We start from the raw sequence: 21587 nt of genomic DNA on the forward strand, positions 1-21587 counted from the left end.
AGGGAAGATATATTTCCTGAGATACCCTGTTTCATGTGTATGCATTTATGTGAATGCTGATCACCTGTAAAAAGTGGCCTTTGCTTCTGCAGTAGTTGCCTTTGTCTTTAACTAACAATATTTTATCTCCAGTATTCCCTAGTCCTGTAGGAGGTATAGGTACCTGTAGGAAATGCTACAAGTAATTCATTAGACAAAGCTTTCTGTGCATGCTAAGGAAGGTAAGTATTTTTAGACATTGAAAAGCCAATAGTGTTTTAGTAGCATGTTATCAAAGCCATTTTGGTCTTTCCAGCCTGTCTGTGCAACGAAGAATATGGATGTATATTTCAGCTTCCAGAAGTCACAAATTACCCACATCTTACTTGTCAGATTTTGAAATTTCATCACTCTTTTGATGCAATAATACTTCTGAATAGAGCATTCAAAGTGGTGTATCAGAACTAATTCTGTACCCAGTGCTGGTGGGTAGAGAATGAAAATGCCCAATCTGACTTGGTCATTCATAGTTGAGAATGCCGTGACTATGTCATGCATAGTCAAGAATGATAACAAGCATCACTCTATGCAGTGAACTTGCTACAGATTGTAAAACTGTTTTCAACTGTAGTAACTCAAAGTGTTGCCCCTCTCTGTGATGTTACAGACTTTACCTGGCTGTTTGAAATGCTCACAGTGCTTTTTAAAAAGCATGCTTTCCTGTGTGACTTACATACTGCAGATTTTGGGTATAGTTTGCTTCAGTTCCTCATAAGTTAGTAAGCTATTTGAAAATGATCAAAGAGTTTCACAACAAAGTATTATATTGGTTTAGGTTACATGTGCCTACTGAGATATACTTAAAAAAAAGTTTTCTTTAGAAATTCAGTTTTGGACATTATCATTTACAAACCCTTATGAATGTCTGATTCATGGGTGGCTCATAATCAAAGTTTGACCTTAGGAAGTCATGAGTACTTTCAAGCTGGAATAACAGGAAAAAGTAGGTATAAAATTAGTTGGATTCTGAGACTTCTTACACCTTTAAACACGGCTAGCTTGCATTAAGTGCAAGACACAGAATTGTCTGTAAGACTTTAAGTGGTTTACACTGGAAGAAATTTGCCAAAATCTGGCCTGAACTATCTTGCCCTATTGCCCTTTAGTTCTTTCTGTATAAACTGTTTCAAAGAAGTTTTTCCTCTAATAAAACCAATTTTGAAATATATTTAGAGAGCATTCTAAGACTGTTGTTCCAACGAAGCACACCATTATTATACAGGACCTTAACCAGTTTGATGAGAATTTTGTAGTTTAAAGATGCATGTTTATAGCTCCTGTGATACAAATATCTATCTCCTGGAAAACCCTATAGGTAGCAGGTAGCATGCTGTATGGAGCCAGGTTTGTTATTTTAGATGTAATGAGTGAGAGCTGTGTCCAACAGCACCCACAGATGCACAGGGGCAGTAGCCTTGGTGAATGAAGTTGGCTCCTCCAGAGCACTTTGGATGGCTGCCCATGGGATACTCACAGATGTTTTATAAATCCACACAAAAGCTGTGAACAGAGGAGAATAATTAGATTTCTTGCCACCTGCTTTTTCTGTCCTATTTCTCAGTTTAGGTTTTAAAATCTCTATTCAGGATATGAGACACGAAAAGGTAGATAGGGAAACATGTTTCCAAGTGTGCTTTAGATAATAGTGTGTCTGGCAGTGACCTGTAGGATCCATTCAACAGGTTGTCTTGTATCTGGATTTCTGTAAGGCCTTTGAAATGGTACTGCACAACATCCTTCTCTAAATTGGAGAGATGAATGTGATGGCTGGACTGTCTGGTGGATGAGGAATTGATTTTATGGTCACATCCAGAGGGTCAATAGCTCAATGTCCAGATGGAAATCAGTCACGAGTGGTTCCCCTCAGGGGTCTGTATTGGAACCACTGCTGTTTAATGTCTTCATCAATGATATAGAGGGATCAAGTGACCCTCAGCACATTTACAGATGACAAAAATTTTTGTTCCAGTTGCTCAAAGTATGTAAAGGTAAATCTTGTTAATCTTAACAGAAGAATATGATTACAGGTCCATTGAGGTGTTTGTCTCTGGATTTTTCAAGTGTTTAACCCTTTTCTGGGGGATAGTTATATGGAGATGAATGTGGGCCCAAACTAAATAGACTGTTGATGTGGATTGTGCAGCAGCTTGAAAACAGCTGCATCTCATTCTGTAAAGTGTATGCTGTGGTGGACAGTCATGTCCAAGCAGCTGAACTTAGAAGCATTCTTAGTCCTCTCATCGTTCCTCCCCACAACCACAGCTTTAAATGCTGGTAGAAGGAAGAATGCTTCCTAAGCTGCATTGGGCAGTGGTTGCTGTTTGCAATGCAGGGAAGAGAACAGCATGAGTCCTGGGAGAGGGAAGGGTGCTGAGTTCTTGTCCAACAGGTGCTCAGACCCTGTCCCGGGGAGGTGTCATCCCCAAAGAGAGGCAGGGATGGATGGGCATTCTGTGGGTCCCCATGTGGAAAGTCCACATCAGTGATGTGTCACAGATTCAGACGGGAAGTAAGAAAGACTTTGACCGTCAGGGTTGGTAATTGCTGGAATGTATTTCCAGAGGTAAAGGTGGGTTTTCTCATATGCTCCATTTTTGTGTGGAAGTTGGTTCAGCTAAGGCTGGGTTATAGCCATCTTTAAGCTTTGCATTTTAGAGCTAGAGCATTTCACAGTCCTTGGTCTGTCTGAGAGACTTTGAGGTGCCAGTTGTGGTGGCTGTTGTGAGCATTGCAGACACCTGTCCACCAGTCAGGAAATGGACTGAAACCAGCAGCTTCTTTCTCACAGTCGACCACACGTTTGTCAGTTACCAGTCATTTTGCTGCTACTCTTGACCTGCTACTCTTGACCTGAGGTTTGATCTAGTAAATGTATGAATCCCATTACCAGTCGCATGTGATTGTGAGTCCTTTGGCATTAATTTATTTATTTGGCATTATTTTATTTATTGTCATGGTCAGACTGACTCCTGCTGTGTCACAGGAAGCTTTGTATGCTGCACTCATCTGGTAGACATCATAACGATCACAGTGATGTAGATTTTAAATCAGGCAAGAGTTTATGTGGGCATGTCTGTACCATCCCCTGCCACAGAAGCTCTCTGTTGTTCACTCTGTTAATGAGGAACTGCATTAAGAGTAGCTTTTTGCATGTGTGCTGCCTCTGTATGCATACCAGTTTTCTTTCTTTGTTTTTTGTGGCTACAGAATATTTGTTTGGTTTTTATTTTCAGTATGTTGATTTTTCCCTACTCTTTCTGCAGAGTTAATCAGAGCACCCTAAGAGGACAGTTATCTGTTTTTTCTTTGTATTCTGATGCCATTAACAATATCGTCTTCATCTTGTACGTGCTGTCTCCAGAGCAGTGGTTTTCCCCTCTTTCTTCCTGAATTTGACTACCCAAATAAATGTTGATATGGTGGGTGGGTGAAGGGATGAGGGAGGCAGACAAAAGCTGGTTGCTGACTGAGCTACTGTGTATGGTTTTGAGCACCACAATATAAAATAGACATTGAGCTATTGGAGACTGTCCAAAGAAGGGCCATGGGGATGGTGAAGGGCCTTGAGGGAAAGCCTTTCAAGGAGCAGCTGAGGTCACTTGGTCTGTTCAGCCTGGAAAAGACTCAGGGGTGACCTCATGGTGGTCTTAAGCGTCCTCATGAGGGGAAGTGGAGGTGCAAGTGCCCTTCTCTTCACTCTCATGGCCAGTGACAGGATTTGAGGAAACAGCATGAAGCTGAGTCAAGGGAAGTTTAGGTTGGTTATCAGGGAAAAGTTTTTCATCCAGAGGGTGGCTGGGTACTGGAACACTTCCCCAAGGAAGCGGGCACAGCACCAAACCTGAGTTCAAGAGGTGTTTGGACAACACTCTCAGGGCACCTGGTGTAACTCCTGGGGCGTGCTGTGCAGGGCTGGGAATTGGACTGAATGATCCTATTGGTCCCTTCCAACTTGGCACAGTCTGATTCTAGAACCCTTTTTGTCCAGTCTATCAGCTTATGCAGGCAGCACAAATTAACTATGTCTTTGGAATAAAGAACTTCTCAGCCAAGTTGTCTTATATAGAATTTTAGGTACTTTTTTTCCTTTCAACATCTAAAATTTTTGTCCAAATAGAAATAGGGTTTCAAAGACACAGTATCTAAGAAGCTGAACTGAAAGGGAATAACAGAGTTAAAAAGCTCTGTGATGATCTTTTAGAAAAATTCTTCACACTCCCTGAGTAAACAGTCAAATGCATTAATAGAATACAGACAATTAAAAGATGCTGTAACTGGAACAGAACCAGTAAGTGTGAGGAATAGAAGTTGTAGAAAAATAAGGATGCTATTGAGAAGATGTAGAACTTCTCTGCACCAGATTTATCACTCTTGAATGCTGTGGTGTACCTGTTCTGTAAGGTATTAAGGATGAGAAGCTTGCTGCTGGAGAAATCACAAGAGGAAGTGCTGAATCAAGATTATGAATTGAAAATAAAGTGTACAACTGGCTGCCAAATCCAGACCTTTGGAAGAAAAGGAAGAACTAAATGACTGAACAGCTATCAAAAACTGAGAAATGTGTATAAAATCTAATTGTCATAGCCTGAAGAGCTGGTATAAATAATGGATTCATACCAGCTTGCATTAATAAAATAAACTTGCTTCATATTTTTCAAGCCTGGCTATATATTATAAGTCTTAATGCAGTTTTAGCTGAGCTTGATAATCTCAGATGTTTACCCATGATCTTTAGATTACATATGTGTGCTTTTTTTTTAGAAATGGAAAGCAAAGGCAGCTATTTTAGAAGAACTGAACTGGCAGCCCTGGTACAATGCAAGTAATCTGGTTAGCACAGTTTGTGGATTGCATTTTTGTAACTGTTAAGGTTCTGACCATAGAAATCTGTAATATCTGCTGTTAGCACTTAATGTGATAACTTTGGCCAGGGAACTTCAGCCTTATTCCTTTAAGTTTTCTAATTCTTTCCCTCTATCACAAGTTTGGGGAAACTTCTTTTTCTCATGGTTGCACTTTCTGGATTGACTTAATATTTTTATGTGTGTGTATAACAGGAATTACCCCGAATTTCCCCAGCTGATAACTTTGGAAGTGCTGAAAGCTGCATTAGTGATTTGTTTTGATTCATAGAATATCTTGGATTGGAAGGGAGTTTATAGACCATCTCATTCCAACGCCCTGCTGTGAATAGGGACACCTTCCACTACACCAGGTTGCTCAGAGCCCCATCCAGCCTGGCCATGAGCACTTCTATGGATGGGGCATCCACTACTTCTCTGGGCAACCTGTTCCAGTGTCTCACCCTCACAGTAAAGAAGTTCTTCCTAACATCAAATCTAAACCTACTCTCTTTCAGTCTGAAGTCATGTTCCCTTGTCTTACCACTATATGCTCTCATAAAAAGTCTCTCTCCATTTTTCTTGTAGGCTCCCTTCATGGCCACGGTTAAGATACCCCAAAACTTTCTCTTTACCAGGCTGAACAATCCCAATACTCTTAGCCTTTTCTTCTAGGAGAGGTGCTCCATCCCTTTAAACATCTTAATAGCCCTCCTCTGGACTCACTCCAGCAGGTCCATGTCCTTCTTGTGTTGGGGCCTCAGAGCTAGATGCAGTATTCCAGGTGGGGTCTCAGCAGGGCAGAGCAGAGGGGCAGAGCTGGCCACAGTGCTTTGGATGCTGTTTTTCTGGGCTGTCAGCACACATTGCTGGGCCATGTTGAGCATCTCATCCACCAGCACTCCTGAGTCCTTCTAGGCAGAGCTGCCCTTGATCTGTTCATCCCTCACTCTCTGAGGACCATCCTCACACAGATAATAGTCCAGAAAGCATTTGTCTGTACTCAAAGGCATATCACTGCTAAACATGAAGTAACTAAAAAGGGGAATACTGGGAAACCCATCAGCTGCATTTTTTTTTTTTTTTTAAACAAAACGCAAAACAACAATGTATGTTTCTTCTGGAGAGATGCTGCTCAGGAAGTGAACACAGGCAATCTGTTAAAACTGTATTGCAATATTGGATAGCGTGTAGAAGTCTTGAACTGTAGGAAGCCTTTCGTGTATGAAAATTGCATCTTGATGACATGACAAGTGAAGGCCCTACTGGGTATGACTGGGCAACATGTTCTCTGTGCACACTCTGTTGCCCAGAGATCCAACTGAGATCCAACCCAAACACTTACAGGAACTGTTAAAAAGGGAGATGGCAAGACAGCCTTCAAAATCAGAGGTGCTGGTATCATAGCAAGGTCATGGCTGTTGTGTAAAGACCAGCTCTACAAATTAGTAACTTAGTCAGGTTGGACTGTTGCATTTCCATCCATAGCACTAAACCCATTTATCACCAGTGTTACAAGCTGTTGGTTTTCAGCCATTGTGCAAACTTCAAGAGAAAGTGTACAAACACTTCTTCTAACAAAAAACCTTAACTTTCCTCTGTGATGTTTCGCTGTCTTTTCATGGTAAGGGTTTCCCCTCATGAGATGTTTCAGAAGACCATGCTGAGCAAAACAGCTACCATTTTTCTTTCAGGTGTGGCAGCACCAGACGATTCTAGTTTGAAGTAATGCCCTGTCTGGCATTGATTCTGCTTGTGAAGTTGGGAGCTCTGACTAATTTTTTAAATATTATCTCAGTAGCCCACTAAGAAGCCACCAACAGACTTCCACAAAGCAGCTTTTAAAGTGTGTCAAGCAAGGCCTTCATGATGGGGTACCCCTGGCAGAGGCTGCTGTGGTGGTGCACCAAAGTACTTCACAGTTTGACTTGCTCATCACACACAGGCTGTGTTGAGGGAAGCATGTTCCTGTCATAGGAGGTGGCAGGGAGGAGAGGATGAGGACTGCTTGGAGCTGTCAATGGTGAGCTGTTTGCTTGAGGAGTGTTAAAACCAGCAGGTATCTGGTGTTTCTAATTGCTTGGTTAAGGTGTTAACCAGAACAGGACAAGTGCTCTGACCTGCCTCTGAAGAGGACACAATGTGGACTGTGTTAACCCACACTTCTAATCACAGAATCGTAGTGGTTTGGGTTGAAAGGGACCTTAAAGATCATCTAGTTCCAACCCCCCTGCCATGGATGGGCAGGAACACTTTCCACTAGACCACCCGACCTGGCTTTACACGTTTCCAGGGATGATGAATCTGCAACTTCTCTGGGTAACCTGTTCTAGTGTCTCATCACATTTGCAGTAAAGGATTTATTTCTGGTATCTAATCTAAACTTGCTCTCTCTCAGATTGAAGCCATTGCCCTTTGTCCTGTCACTATGCGCCCTTGTAAAAACTAATGTGAGCGAATTCCAGAGGTGAAGTGATTATGATCCAGTATTCCCTTAAAGAAAGAGGCAGTTGGGATGTATTATTTTATTTTAGTACTCAGAGACCCCCTTGAGGGTTCAGGGATCAAGTGTGATTATTAATCCTCAGATATGCCCTGACGTGCCCGGGAGGTTGAATAAGTCACATAGTCAAGGCAGACTAACAAAGGTCTTCCTCTCAGCTGAAGTCCTGTAAATACTCTTGGTGTGTCCTAAAGGAGATAATCCTTTAATACAAACTCATTAGTGTTTTCTCCCACTCTGTATTCCTTCATATGAGGTAGGTTAGAACTGGAATTCAGGGTTAGAATTAGAAATAATAACCACAGCTCTGTGCAATTAAAATAAAATCCTTAAATTTTCAACATTTGCCTCCTTTAATTTTAAAGAGAGCAGATGGGGCAGGAGGGTTTTAAAGGACACTTCATATTTGTGATTGGCACATTCCAGCCTTAAGGAACTTTTCAGAAGTGTCACTGAGACTACTTCCTTAAGAAAACTATGAACCAGCATTGTAAAAAACTCTGACATTGTATTATTCCTGACAGCACAAATGAAATGTGTGGATTCTACTGCAGGAGTATCCCGTTTGCTGCTGTTCATATCGTTCATGTATCTGCAATTTCATTTACAGTATTTTTCAAAGCCAAACCTGAGTGTGTTGTTTGCTAAAGTCAATTAGTGGTTATCCTCAGCTGAAACACAAATGCATTTTCTATGAGTCATTAATAAAATCAGCAGTAATGGTGATTGCTGCAGAAAGTAACTGAAAGGACAAGCAAACGGTTGAACGGTTTTCAGTTTAGCAGGTTCAGTTCGGTGCATTACTGGACTAAACCCTTTATAAACTCTCGTTGGTTTGGCTTGAGGAAGCTTTGTGCCGGCTGTTTCCCTCTTTAGCTTTTTTGCTGAAATGCCCCTAAACAAAAATAAGTCCTCCTGTCCTCATCTGTTGATGTGACGACTCAAATTAACACATGGTTTTTGACTAACCTGAAAGAACTTGCCAGGTGCTGGAGGTTTTCTATTTGCATCTTAGTTCACAAGTATAAGTTTAGGGTTTTATGTTTAAAAAAAATTTCTTGGAAATCGTTGATGGTATCTTTACATAAATTTAAATAGAGAAGTTTAATGCCAAAAATACAATACTGCTCTTTTTAGACTTTTTTTTTTTTGGACCCATCCCCCCACTCTTTGCCCTTGGAGAGCAGAAATTTTGTAATTTGAGGTTCTTTTCCCCTCTCCTAAACTTTTAAAATCTGATACTCTAGATACAGGCTTCCAGTGCTAACTAGAACCTCAGAAATGTACATACAGCAGTGGCAGAGATGATGTTCTGAAAAACGTCTGTAAAAACATTACTTGGAGAACCCACTGAATATGAAATAATGAGTAACATTTTTAGTCCTTCTTACTCTCGTGCAAGCTGTTTCGTGAGTTTTCGTGAGCTCATTTTATATAAAAATCACTAGACAGTTTCCTTTCACATATAAAACATACATTAGTATAACTAAGATGTAATCCAACTGATTATCATTCTCAATGACTTCAAAATATCGTTGATCATTGCCAAGGAGCAGCCATCTGTATAGGTGCTGGATTTGTCTTACAGGACTTTTTGCACTTTGTGCTGTTCAGAGCTGAAATAATTCTTGGTATTGTACAATTGAATTTATGTGTGCTCTGCAAAGGTCCTGTTTTCAGTCATTGACCCATTAGTTGGCATTTGGCACTTGGAGATATGTCATTCTGCTACTGCAAAATTAAACAAGTTCCACCAAAAAACCCCCAAATGCCAGTTTTCACAAGTTTAGTTAAAGTGAAGTTGGAGTTTTTAAAATAAGATTCTATTTAAGTAGAATAGAAATAGAGTTTTCCTTATATTGGACTGTTGTGTTTCTGAGCACTGAATGAAATACTGGATTTAATAACAAAGATTTAATTATCTTTTTTAAAGGTAATGATATTGGGAAAGTCTTGTTCTTTAATCTTACTGACTTTTCCAAATGTGACATAACTGTTCAGTTTCCAACCTTAGCAGATCAACTTCTGAAATAATTAGAAAATTTAATATTGAGAAAATTTAACTTATACCTTATTGACTGTAGTGTAAAGCTTCTGCATGAACCTGAAATCTAGTTTAATCCCTTGATATTCAGTGCAGCAGAACTGTCTTATTATTTCCAGAATCTGTGATGAAATTGCACCAGTGTTGTCGTTGTTTCTCAAATCACAGTGAATTTTAGAAATTTTACTTTACTCTCCCTTGTTTCAACTTTGACAATCCTGAAATCTGAATACTTGCCCTAGTTTTGTTAGCTCTCACTGTATCCGTTTAACTGCAGCACTCAGTTTCAGGGCCTATGAGAGAAATCTAGTTTTGGTGGTTACTCTGCTGAAACAGAAAACAAAAAAGTAAATTTTATTTTATTTTACTGATTTTTTTGGGACAATGTTAACAGGTTAAACACACCAAAAGAAATGGAAGCACTGCTTTTATTTGATGGGGGCATCAGTTAGGATCACCATGTGCATAATAAGCAAAATGTCTGGGGGGTGTGTGTGTGTTGGAAGGTAGGGGTGTTTGGTGGTAAAGGTGATTGATGGAGAAAGAAAAGTGAGCAGTGATTTCAAAGTAACAAGTGGAAAGTAGTAGTGAATTGAGATGAGCAGAAAAATGCTGTCTTCAGCATCTCATTGCCCTAGGAGCTTGGGTCTGTACCCATGCCATATATTTGGGGTGTTATATTACCTAATTATATACATAAATTCTGTGTAATTAAAAAGGTTGGATCAATAGATGTTAATTGGGTGCTCTGAGGAAAAGCGTGTTTGGAGAGATAAAGCATGACTGACATAGCTGTCAGCTGAAGAAATGTTTGAATAACAATATAAATGCAAGAATATTCGATAAATAAAGAGAATGTATTGCTTTATATAGGATTTTAAGTAGTGTTTTATCACTGTCTTTTCATCAGGTTTTATGCTTTGCAAGCTTTTCTCTTTGTTTTGAATAAATACCATGTATTGAAATGAGTAGCTGGTCTGTAGCACCTAATTTAGTGTGTGTAGGTGAAGTGGCACAATACCTGTTTTGAGTTGTTCTCCCCTTCCTTCACTGAGTAATTTACAGAGTTGTTATTCTTAGGGAACAAAGTGTTCCCTAAGAATAATTAAAAAAGGTGTAAATAAAGACTTCCGTATGGTTGGCATAAAATTTGTGTTTGTCTTTCCATCTTTTTTAATATGCAATTTTGGTTCAACCTGGAGTATTGCATCTGCAGCTGGATTCAGGTTTATTTAATGAAACTGCTGACTAGGGACCAATTTGGAGCCGGTTGAAATTTTCACAAGAACCTGGCTTCAACAATCTTTGATTGAGCTTACTCTGTCGTAGTCACTGTTCCAGTGATTGTTACCACCTAACATTTTATGCTTTGCATTTTGAGAATGGCAAACAAATTGCTAGGTAAGAAAATAGTGTTGTTTGTTCTTTCTTCCATGCTAATACTCTATATTAAATGTTGTAGGTAGCTGTTTGTTTGCTTGGCATAAACTGTTTTGCTTTAAAAGGTCCCTTGGGGACGATTCTTCGATGGTACCTGCAGGGTATGTGCACAGGAAAGACAGTAGTGTCTTGGGGCACAGTTATACAAATATCCTGGATAGATTTTTTTTTTTCAAAAAGAGTCACAAACAGCAGGGTTCAACAATTAAGTGTCTTCCTATTGCTGACATGTTTTTTAAAAAAGAAAGTCTATACAACATATGTGAGGAAAATCTAATTTCAGCAATCAACATAGGAATATCTATACAAAAAATCCTGAGTCTCATGTATGAATACCTGCCTCATACAATCTTGTGGTGGTGCTGTATTTCAAGTATCCAATTACGATGAACAATATTTGATCCTATTATTATAATTATTATTTCAACCAAGAGAAGCAAAACTAGATGGTAGGGTGGGATCCTCCGGAGTTACCAGCTCCGGCCAAACTGTGTTTGGCTCAAAGTTGATGAGAGTTTCACTGTTGATTTTTGTGGGAGATGGGTTAGGTCACTGCACAGTACTTTTGAAATCCCACCTCTAACCATTTCTGAGTTGAGTGTGTGATTATTTCCTCACAGGGAGGAGTCCATCACCACAGCCTTCCAAAAACACAGGTGATATACATCAGTCAAAATACCAGATTCCAGTAACTTAAACCATCTCCTTTCTGAGAAGATTTATTAATAAAGCTAACAGGCTGATGCTGAGCAGTTGTGAGCAAAGTAGTAAAAAGTGTGCTGTGGGCTTCACTTGAAGTTGTAAGTGCTGAAGATGTCCAGGATCAGGCTTTGGATGAGCCATTCTGGACCATGTGTGGTCTCTCATATGCTGGTTTCATGCTTGCTTACAGTAGTTGGAGCTAACCAGCCATGACAAAAAAAAGAACATTGCAGTCTTAAATTTGTGCTGGTGCTACTTCTGCTTTTAGAGTGAGCACGATCTGAAAGCCCCTCTGCACTCAGCCTGTGAAAAGCACAGCATGTGCCGTAGCTTCTGAAATCTGCGGAGCAACTTCCGTCAGTGCGTGCTGGAGGAGCGAACCTTCTGGCATGTACTGCACTCCACAGCTAACCCATCTCCTGCCCTCAGTTTTTCAGTGGGATGGGGTTACTAGAGGTGATGGGGAAAGAATAGCATGTAAATTTACTTTCGGGTCTCAGGCCCTCACTTTACTGGAGTGACTCACTTGAAGTGATACTAGTGTCCAAGATAAACCTCTCAGATGTGTCATACAAATGCTTATTATGGTAATTAATCCATCAGTACAATTAATTATCCTTGGCTCAGCAGCCTATCAATATCAATATAAGTATTACTGCTACATTACCTTTCTAAATGAACGTGTTGTTTTGGATCAGCTTTTGGCTGTGGAGCTCTCCTGGTTTCCCACAATGTTTCTGACTGTTACTGTTCCTGATTGTTTCCCACTATATCTCTGACACAGTGGTGAAGTTGGTGCACCTTGCAGAGCTGTGTCGTGCTGCTGGGGTCAGGATCTCCGGTAAAAGGGCTTCTCTTTGTACAATGGCAAATGAAGAAACAAAGTGTGTGTAGGGAAAAAATGGAGGGGTTTCTGAGCCAGCAAAGCAAAGGGGTTGTAGATGATGCTGCCTCAGCTAGCCACACACTTGAGCAGTGAAAATTCCTCTTCTTCCCCCAGCTGGCAAATAAAATTCCTGGTAGGTGCAGATTGTGTTCCAGCTTGTTGTCAAAGGATCCCTTGTACATAAAAGTGTGACTTTCCGTGTGTGGTGTTGAATACGTGGGATTATTACAGGGGTGTGCATAGGTACAGAAGGATAGATTAAGGTGCGTATTATATGATCCTTTTGCTTGAATTCATCTCTCTATAAGTGCAGCTTAAAAATTCATAACTCAGCATGTGAGATAATTCAAAAGAGTTCCAGTGAATAATGTAGTTTTCTTGTGTCTGAGCTGCAGATTGTACTCTTGCAAGTACTATTTGAGAAGTCAGCTGAATGTGCTTTGAAAAGGGTTTTATTTCTTAACAGTCATAGGAGCAAAGAAAACTACAAAAATAAAATGACAGTTGAAATGAGCGTTGACAATGCAAAGCAGTAGTGTAGGATTATAGATATGTTGTTTTAAATATATCCAGTAACATTTTTAATGCATCAGAAATGGTTATCTAACTTCCCTACTCAATCTTGTAAATTATTGTGATAACTGACTAAGAAAGAGAGGCTAACTTTGTGGAGGAAAGGTGTGAGTTTTATGGTTGTCCTTCTTGAAGGTTTCCAAAAATAAAAAACAAAATCCATGCCACAAACATGTTTCTTCTTTGAAATACGTCTTGTTTGGTTTATCAACTGGGTAAAGAAAAATGGTTGTTTAAATTTAAAAGAAACTGCATATCACAATTTCAGGGTGTAGCATCTGTTCAGAGAAAGGAAAGAGCAGGAGAAGATGCAACTTCATTTTCCTAGAAATGTAAGAACAATTATGTTTTCAGAAAGGAGTTTAGATCTTTTTAGTAAGGATGTTCGTTTTTTAAAAGCTCACTGTGGAGCCTTGGGAGAAGCATGACTAAGCTATATGCTGGTGTCTTAGCAACATGAAAGCAAGTGTTTTAAAATCTGACTGTATAGAGATGATATCTACTTGTCTGAATGATGGTTTGCTCCCTCAAAATCATTAATATTCCACCAGTCTAGATAAATGTGCTGTACTGGATAAATGTGTTTAACTTGAATCTTTTCTTCTCATACCTTTTTGCTTCTTTACACAGGGAATGAAGTATCTGTGCATTCCTGCTGCTGACTCACCCTCGCAGAACTTGTAAGTATTTTTAAAAATAAATGCAAAACCCTCAAAATCCCATGGTACCATGATTCCTATTTTAAAGTTTGCTGAAAGCTCTGATTCTGATCTCTAATGAGCATTACACAAATGTGAGGTTTAATCCATTAAAAAAACACAGTAACACTTCATTTCACCCTGCTTTTTATGTATGTTTGTAGGAGGCTTAGTATGTAAACACTCTTCATTTGTGGCTTTAAACTTCAGGAATTCCTTAGCGAGTCTAGGCCTAATTCAGTCACAGTTTATTCTAGCCACTGTTTTTATAAATCTTTGTGTTTTGCTCCTCTTTTTTTTTTTTTTTTTTTTTTTTTTTTTTTTTTTTTTTTTTTTTTTTTTTTTTAGTGCAGCCATTAACCAAACAAAATATTTGAAAGAGGTTTGAAGCCTGATGCCTCAAGGGTTAAATAAATTCCTCACAGTGGGCCTTCAAAACAAAATCCTTGTGTGCAAACTACCCCTGCAACTATCTGCTGGGGACTTCTTGAACCTGCTTTGGAAGTCCTTGCTGCTCTTAGTATAAGCTGGCACAGGAGGGAGTTTTCTGCCCTGCAGTGACTCTCACCTCGAGGACATAGGTACTGCAACTAGGATGTCCAAGCCTTGCTCTTTCTTATCTCTGCCTAAGTGCACGTAATGCTCACTGACTTACCCTTGGATTTAACTGAGCATAGCAAGTCTTGATTCCAAAGAGAAATCAAAACAAAAGAACTTACATGGTGACCAGCTCTTTCTTCTAGAGCTCACTGTTTATGTTGGGGTGGGGGGTTTCAGCCACATCCTGCTACCAAGTTTTGGTAGAGAAACAGCAGTGGAAAGAGGCCTGGTAGGTACGGAAGGAAATGCAGCACTGCTTTTCTCTTGTATCACAGCAATATTCCGACTCGTGCTTTTGGGGGATATTTTTAGAGCATGCGTTTCTCATACTCTAGAAAGATTCCAGTGTGGCACTTGATGTGTGATGATTTGCCTTTTCATTCTGCATTTCTGTCACGATTTTAGGGGAAGGGAAAAAAAAGAGCACCACACCCCAGCCACAATAAAAAACACCCTAATCCTCAAAATTTCAGGTCTGTAATGAGAAGGCAGATAGCTAACTGCCTTTGTCATGGACAACTTCCATGGCCTTAATATTTAGAATAAAAATAAATAAAGAAATATCCTTTTGGGAAGGAAAGCTAATGTGAGATTAGAGGAAAACATTCAGCTGTTCATTGGCATTTTGAGGTGTGTAGCATTTTCAACAACAACTTCTAAATCTGCTTCCTTTGTTAAAAGAGATCAATTGGGAATGGAAGGAGAAAGAATGGCATTTGTGATGAACAATAATCAATGTACAATTCCCTCACTGTTAAATATCAAGGAGTTCTATTGAAAAACCAGCTCCTGTGTTTGAGCTGTCTGGCGCAGCACCAAGGCTCTTAAGGCTTCCGTAAGAAGGTAGAATATTTGCATGAGTATTGTTTCTGTTACGCTGCAGGCATCTAAAATACTTGCTTTGGTGTCAGGTGGTTGCGAGCAAACGTCATTACTTCTAATACTGATACATTCTATCACTTAAAATAAAACTTGATGAGTAACCGATTTTTCTTCTTTGACTTTATACAGTCCAGGCCTTCAAGTAAAATCAAATCATGATGCTCACAAATGCAGTCTTCGCACATGCAGTCTTCTGAAAGCAAGGGGAAGTTGTCTTTGTTCAGCCTGTGAGGACTGGGTGCAGTCTTACCTAGGAGTGGTTAACCATACTGCCTGCGCCCACTGAGGCGGGAGGGATAGCTAGGGAACAGGAAAGGGAATTGATCCCTCTGCAACATCTTTGCAATCCCTCTTCTGAAAGAGAAATTCTGCTGGTGTCAGGGAGAAAAGAAGCCTAACCAAGCAGCATTTTTTATTGCAGGTCCTTGTGCTCTCTAAGCAATGGTTGACAGGCACAACTGGCAGGGTGCACACTGCTCTCTTGTCTGTTTCCCAACAGCAGGGACCAACTGGAAGCCTTTTACCCACTGAATTTTGGGACTGTGAGCTCTTAATGCACTTCAGCTCAGTTTTTCTGAAGGAAACCTCTGGTTTCCTGTGTGTATAATGTACATTTCCTCCTAGAAAACTTGTTTAGTGAAGTTCTTTTCCTCAGAGGGATGAGTTGCCAGGAAAATACAGCAGGGATTCCCCTGTTAGCATGTGCGTGTTCACTAAAGTGTCTCAAAAGCTTTATTTTACTCCCCTGTTCTGCCCCTAGCAAGCATAGCAAGAAAGCAATTGCTTTTCAGACTCAAGGTATTTCCTAGATGTTAAATCAATGTTTTCCCTGGTCTGTGAGAATTTTACCTTGGGCCAGTAACTGCTCCAGAAATGTCATCTTCTGTAGAACTCGTCACAAAAAAGTTATTTCTTTAGAAATACGATCTTCTTTTCCTGCCCTGTTCTAGTTAATTGTCTTTGGCTGTGTGTTTCTAAGGAATTAACCTTCAACAGTCAGGTGGTTAGTGGTGACTACACAGAAGCCAGATGACCTATTAAGAGGATAAAATTTAGATAGATTTTTTTTTCTTTTACACCACCAAAGGAAAGAAACATCAAGATGCTTCGTCCTATCTGATTTGGCTGCTATCTTTTTAAGCTTTATAATATTAGTAGAATGTAGAATTCCAACTAGCAAGGAATGAAAATACAGCTCTAGTATCATAAGTCTGCTCTTGGTCTAGTTTTGAATTGGGCAGCATGCTAATGCATAAGTTTAGATAACTTTTACAACATCCTGGTAGGGGCATTGTACTGGTGGTGGTTCTTCCTGTGGTGTTTTCCCACCGTAAAGATGATGCAGTTCAGGACCCAGCTTTCAGCTGGGAGATGTAAGAGCCAGATATCGTGTAATAAATTGTCCTCAAGTGAAACAAATGGGCTGCAAATCAACACATTTGTCAAGTGCTTTCCTGTTAGAGATGATAGTCAACTGTTTTGTGGTTCATGTAAGACTTACCATTCTTCTTTGTGTCTGGCACTTGCCACACAGCTAACTGGTCCTCAATCTTAGTTTTCATCTAAACGTGATTTTACCGTGACTTTGAAAATGAGTTTAGGCTACTGTGTCTGCTGGTTCAAGAAGAGACCCTAATGCCATAGGGTTGTGGAGGAGTACATACCTCCTTTTCTCTGTCTCAGGGTGAGGACAGGCCAGGGTGCCATAGAGCAGCACCAATTCTAGATGTGACTATTCCTCTTCTCATTTTCATGAATGCCTGTAAACACACTTGAAAGCACATCAGCAGACTGAGCGTCAGCAGTGAGGAAGGGTGAAGAAAATTGGGTGAGTGGAGTTCGAGATGTTCAGTACCTTGCAAAAGTGCTATGCACAGTCACAGATACTTTTCAAACCAAAGTGTTGGAAGTGTCTTACCAAAACTTGTGTGAGACCATTGAAATGAATTCACTGGTGCATGAAGCTGCCTCCTGGCCAGATTTTCTAGAGAGAAAGAGAAAAGATGAGAGGATGAGGTTGTCAGTACAGACCTAAGCAAGCTGCATCTGAGTGAATGTTTTCAATCTCAGCTAAGCTCTTCATTGTGCAATATCAAAGCTTCTTGCACACATAGCCAGAAATCTCATTTTTCCTCTAAGTTTATTTGTGTGAAACCTCTTGTGCTCTCCTGGCAGGCCTGAGCACCATGATTTGTCACTCATCCAGTGACAGTGGTTTGCTGTGGCAGTCTGAGCACACATGCATTTGTAAGGCTTTGTCTTCACTTATCCCATGTACTTCATCAGCTCCTTGTGAAACATAAAACTCTGAGTTGACTTGCTGTCCTAAAGCTTGGGATTGCATTGTGGCTTGAGATTTTCCAAATAAGCTGTGTTTTCCGTGCTGTATCCAGTGATGCAGGAACTGCATTGGAGAGGGAGTCCTGGGCTTTGGGATCTTCTTTTTGTCTATTCCAGTTAGATATCATTACCTTTGCAAGTTCTGCAGGCAGTGACACTCTGTTGCATCAGTCTTGTCCTTCAGGTCAGGAGTGTTTACAGTATCAGCAGCTGCACTGTTAGACAGGAAGGGAAGCTTCCTTTTATGTGGGTATTCCTGATTTTTGTGTGGCTGCTGGTGCTGGGCTGAGGTTTTTCTTTCTTTTACCCTTGTGGTGTAATATTCACCCAGAAAGGGGAAACATCTTGAATACAGGACGTTGTGTTTCATGGGTGTTGAGCGCAATGTGCTTTCAGGTTTGCCCTTGCCAGCAAGCCTGGTAATGACTGTCCCTTAAGAACCTCTTTCCTCTGCCCGTGTTGCCCACATTGTTACTGCTCCTGAGTTCGAGTTGCAAGAGCACTTGAGGGCCACAGTGGACTCCAGCTCTGTTGAACCAAGAGGTGCTGCTTGTAACTGTGGTAAACTGCAGGCAGTGCCAAAAGCTTCGGAGTCAGAAAGGAGGGGAGGTGAGCAACTTGGAAATGGGATGCAAAGAGGCAGGGCTGCGTGGTCACTCAGATGATGACAGCTATCCACTTGCTATCCTTCACTGTGCCCCACTTAAAATGAAAGGGGCATGTGTAAAGGATAATGAGATTAGAAACCCCAAAGTTTGCAAATGGAGTCTTCTCTATATTTTCTCCTGTGCTGCTTTAAAAAGGGCAGGTTGTAGGCTGACACCTTGAATATGATAGGCAGAAGGGGTACTGCTGTCTGAAAAGAGAAAACTGGGAGGAACTAAAGAAAACAGGGCTTGAATTGAGCATTTTTTCACAGCAGAGACAAAAGGGAGTGATTTCACATAGCCAAGCAGAAGGTCTTAATGTTTAGATGTGCCCTAGCATGTGACTTGAAGAAGGAGATAAAGTTAAGTGTAAGTTTGGGTAGCAGGTAATGTTTCTTTGTGAGAGACATTATGTCTGGAGAATTGCTCGTGTAGTTGTGCTGAGTTCCATCTGACATCTGAGCACACAAGGACGTGTGAGGTCAAGTCACTGCTTTAAAGAAGAATCAAACACAAACTGAAATATAGACTTGTCAATCATCAGAATAAAGTTTATCACACTGTAGTGCCTAAAATACCAGTTTCTTGCTTGGATAGAATGGCAAATAACTCATGCCAGTGAGTTTTGTGTTTCACTGGCAGACAGTAACTTTTACTTTGTAAAACCTGTATTCAGTTCTAAATTCTAGAAACAGCGTGAGGTGAGCTTTCGGATATATTTCTCTTTCTAAGTAGTGATTTTACTAAATACAGCACTTTCTTTATCCCCCTTCTGCTTTTGTTTTCAGAGCAAGGCATTTCAGAGAGAGCATCAAATTTATCCATGAGTGCCGGCTCGCAGGTGAAGGTTGCTTAGTTCACTGGTATGTATATTGCTTGCTAAAAAAAAAAAAATTTAAGGGTTTCTCTACTTTGATTTGGATGTTGATAATTGTAATAAATTAGTGGTCATCTCCCTTCCGTAGCAAAATCCTCTTGGGTTGAATTGCACCCTTTATTCAAAAAGCCGCAGAAGGTTTGCAAATGCTATTAAAGCCTTGTACTAGAACTTTTGAGTCTCTGGGGTGGGCAGCTGCTTGAAGATGAAAGGAACCCATCAAATTCTTCTTGATCTTCTCTTATCGAACATTTTTGTAGGATTGATTTGACTAGGAGTGTGTTGGCTGGAGACATATTTTTTATTTCTGATCATTTTTATGACTGTATTTCTAAATATGATTTCCATAATCCTAATAATTTGATTAGTTTCTCTAACAGCTTTGATGACTTCAGAGTTGTTGAAAAAACATGTCTGAACAGAAATTGACTTTTTTCCCCTCTTTCTTTTCTTTAAACTGCTGAAGCGTTCAAATGTTGCATTTGTTAATAGCAAGACCCTGATTGGAGAGGTGCTCCTGGGACCGTAAAGGATAGAAAAAGAAATCCCACCCTGGGTTTTTTCTTCTTCTCTGCTATTGGCTGTGATCTTTGTGCTGTATGTCCAAGGGATATATCTGAGTCTATATCTGGAGTCAGAGTCATCTCGTGATTTGTACACTGGACTTGTACACAGGCCCTGAGCATAAACCCTCACTTTGCTATTGACTCACGACAGGGCTGTGCATGAGCCATTTGGTCAGTCTTGGTGTATGGAAAACAGGAATAAGTAGTCTGAATACTGACAGAGTTTTAAGAAACATATATTTAAATTTGTGAAGTATTTCAGAAACAAAATTATGAAAGAGTCTGATAACTCTTTACTGCGGTAAATATAACTCTAACATGTTCTTTATACTCTGAATAAAAATAGTTCTGAATTTGTCCAGTGTTGTCCAACTAGGCATAATGAATGATTCTTACTCTATCCCAGCTTTTCATCTAGGGAAGCTGGAGTCCTGAGAGTTTAAGCTGCACAATGCAGTGGATAGCAGAAAGAGGAACTCAGGCAACCAGACATATGTACCTCTTATTGGTTCAGTTAAAGTTCATTTTGGCCCCATGAAGTTGCAGCTTTTATTCATGATGGAGAGGAAACAGTCTTATTTCACTGCTCTGATCTATATAAACAGAAGAAAGAAAGTGGGCGACTTACTTCTGCCTTTTTAAACCCCAAATTTAATTTAGAATGTCTGCACTGTCCCCTGCTTTTGTGACTACTTCATGCTTTTTTCTTCCTTTTCAGTCTCATATGAATTACCATTCAAACCCTACTTTCTTGATCCTGTAGGTTTTTTTCTGCTGCATTTGAAAAAGCAGCACCAAAACTATTTAACTTAAATATTACTTCTTCCCCATGGCAAGCAACACAGCAGTGTGCTGTGATGTTGAGAAGTGATTGCTTTTAGCTGTGACTGGTGAAGTACAGTACTGCTTCAGTGTATTGCACCCCCTTTTCCATGCAGCCTTGCAGGTGTCTCCAGGAGTGTCACCCTGGTGGTTGCCTACATCATGACCATCACAGACCTCGGCTGGGAAGATGCGCTGTCTGTTGTCCGCGCGGCGAGGTCCTGCGCCAATCCGAACATGGGCTTCCAGAGACAGCTACAGGAATTCGAAAAACATGATGTTGATCAGGTAAATGAAGTACAAAAAAGAGCTGTGAGATAAAGCTCCAAGTCAGATCATGGGCTACTTCTCATTATTTTGTGGTCTATCTGTAGTGTGGTTTATCTGACTCGCTGTTTTTGCTTTGAGGGAATGGCTGCTTAGCTCAGCCTGCTCCACAAAGGAGATACAGATAGATCTGAAGGTATCAGGGAATGCTGGACTGGGAGAAGGGATGAAGCACAGCATCTAAACACCTCCTGCCCAACTGTGCTGTCAGTCTTGTGGTTGCTAAGACACAGTTCAAGATTAACACCTTTAGAGAGGTAAAAGGTAAAGGGTGGGATTTCAGAACACAGCAAAAGGGCCAGCCCATAACTACTAGCTGCATAAAAGTAGTGGGTTTCCCCCAACACATTCATTTGAAATAGCAAGCAGGAAAGAAATCATCATGACAAATCTTTCTGTCCAGGAGTTAAACTAAGTCCTCATTATGATTTGTGTGTTGTGACCCCCCCCCCCCATCTCCTTCTGTGGCTAAAATTTATTAAATTTTCTGATGTTTAGGGCAGATTCAGGTCTGACCTAATCTTCAGATTTTTTCTCTTATTAGCCTTTGAAGGTTTTTTGTCCCTTTAGTCCCTTTGAAGGTGGGACTAGGAGAATCAACAAAAGAGTAGTAGGACTGCCAAAGGGGTTCCATAAAACAAAAATTAGTTTCTTACTCCAAAAAAACCCCATCCTACGCAAAAGACCTGCTCCCTGTGGGTGATTGGTGACTTCCACTTATGTTACCAACCTACTGTGGCCATCCCTTCCATTTTCCATTGCTCAGCATGTTGTTGTCGTGTGGGCTTTTTTGCCTTTGG

General features: G+C 40.3%; 1 protein-coding gene across 9 annotated transcripts in view; it reads left to right on the top strand.

Annotated features, from left to right (window-relative positions):
* Positions 1–21587, top strand: part of DUSP22 (dual specificity phosphatase 22) — a 43335-nt gene that overhangs the window by 15860 nt on the left and 5888 nt on the right. For all 9 annotated transcript variants that reach the window (XM_066325822.1, XM_066325841.1, XM_066325804.1 and 6 more), the window contains 3 exons: positions 13659–13708; positions 18984–19058; positions 20577–20748. In XM_066325822.1, the coding sequence (XP_066181919.1) occupies positions 13659–13708; positions 18984–19058; positions 20577–20748 (297 nt within the window). The remainder of the gene's footprint in view (positions 1–13658; positions 13709–18983; positions 19059–20576; positions 20749–21587) is intronic.

The sequence above is a fragment of the Sylvia atricapilla genome, chromosome 1 (genome assembly GCF_009819655.1).
Source record: "Sylvia atricapilla isolate bSylAtr1 chromosome 1, bSylAtr1.pri, whole genome shotgun sequence".
Taxonomy (NCBI): Eukaryota; Metazoa; Chordata; class Aves; order Passeriformes; family Sylviidae; genus Sylvia; species Sylvia atricapilla.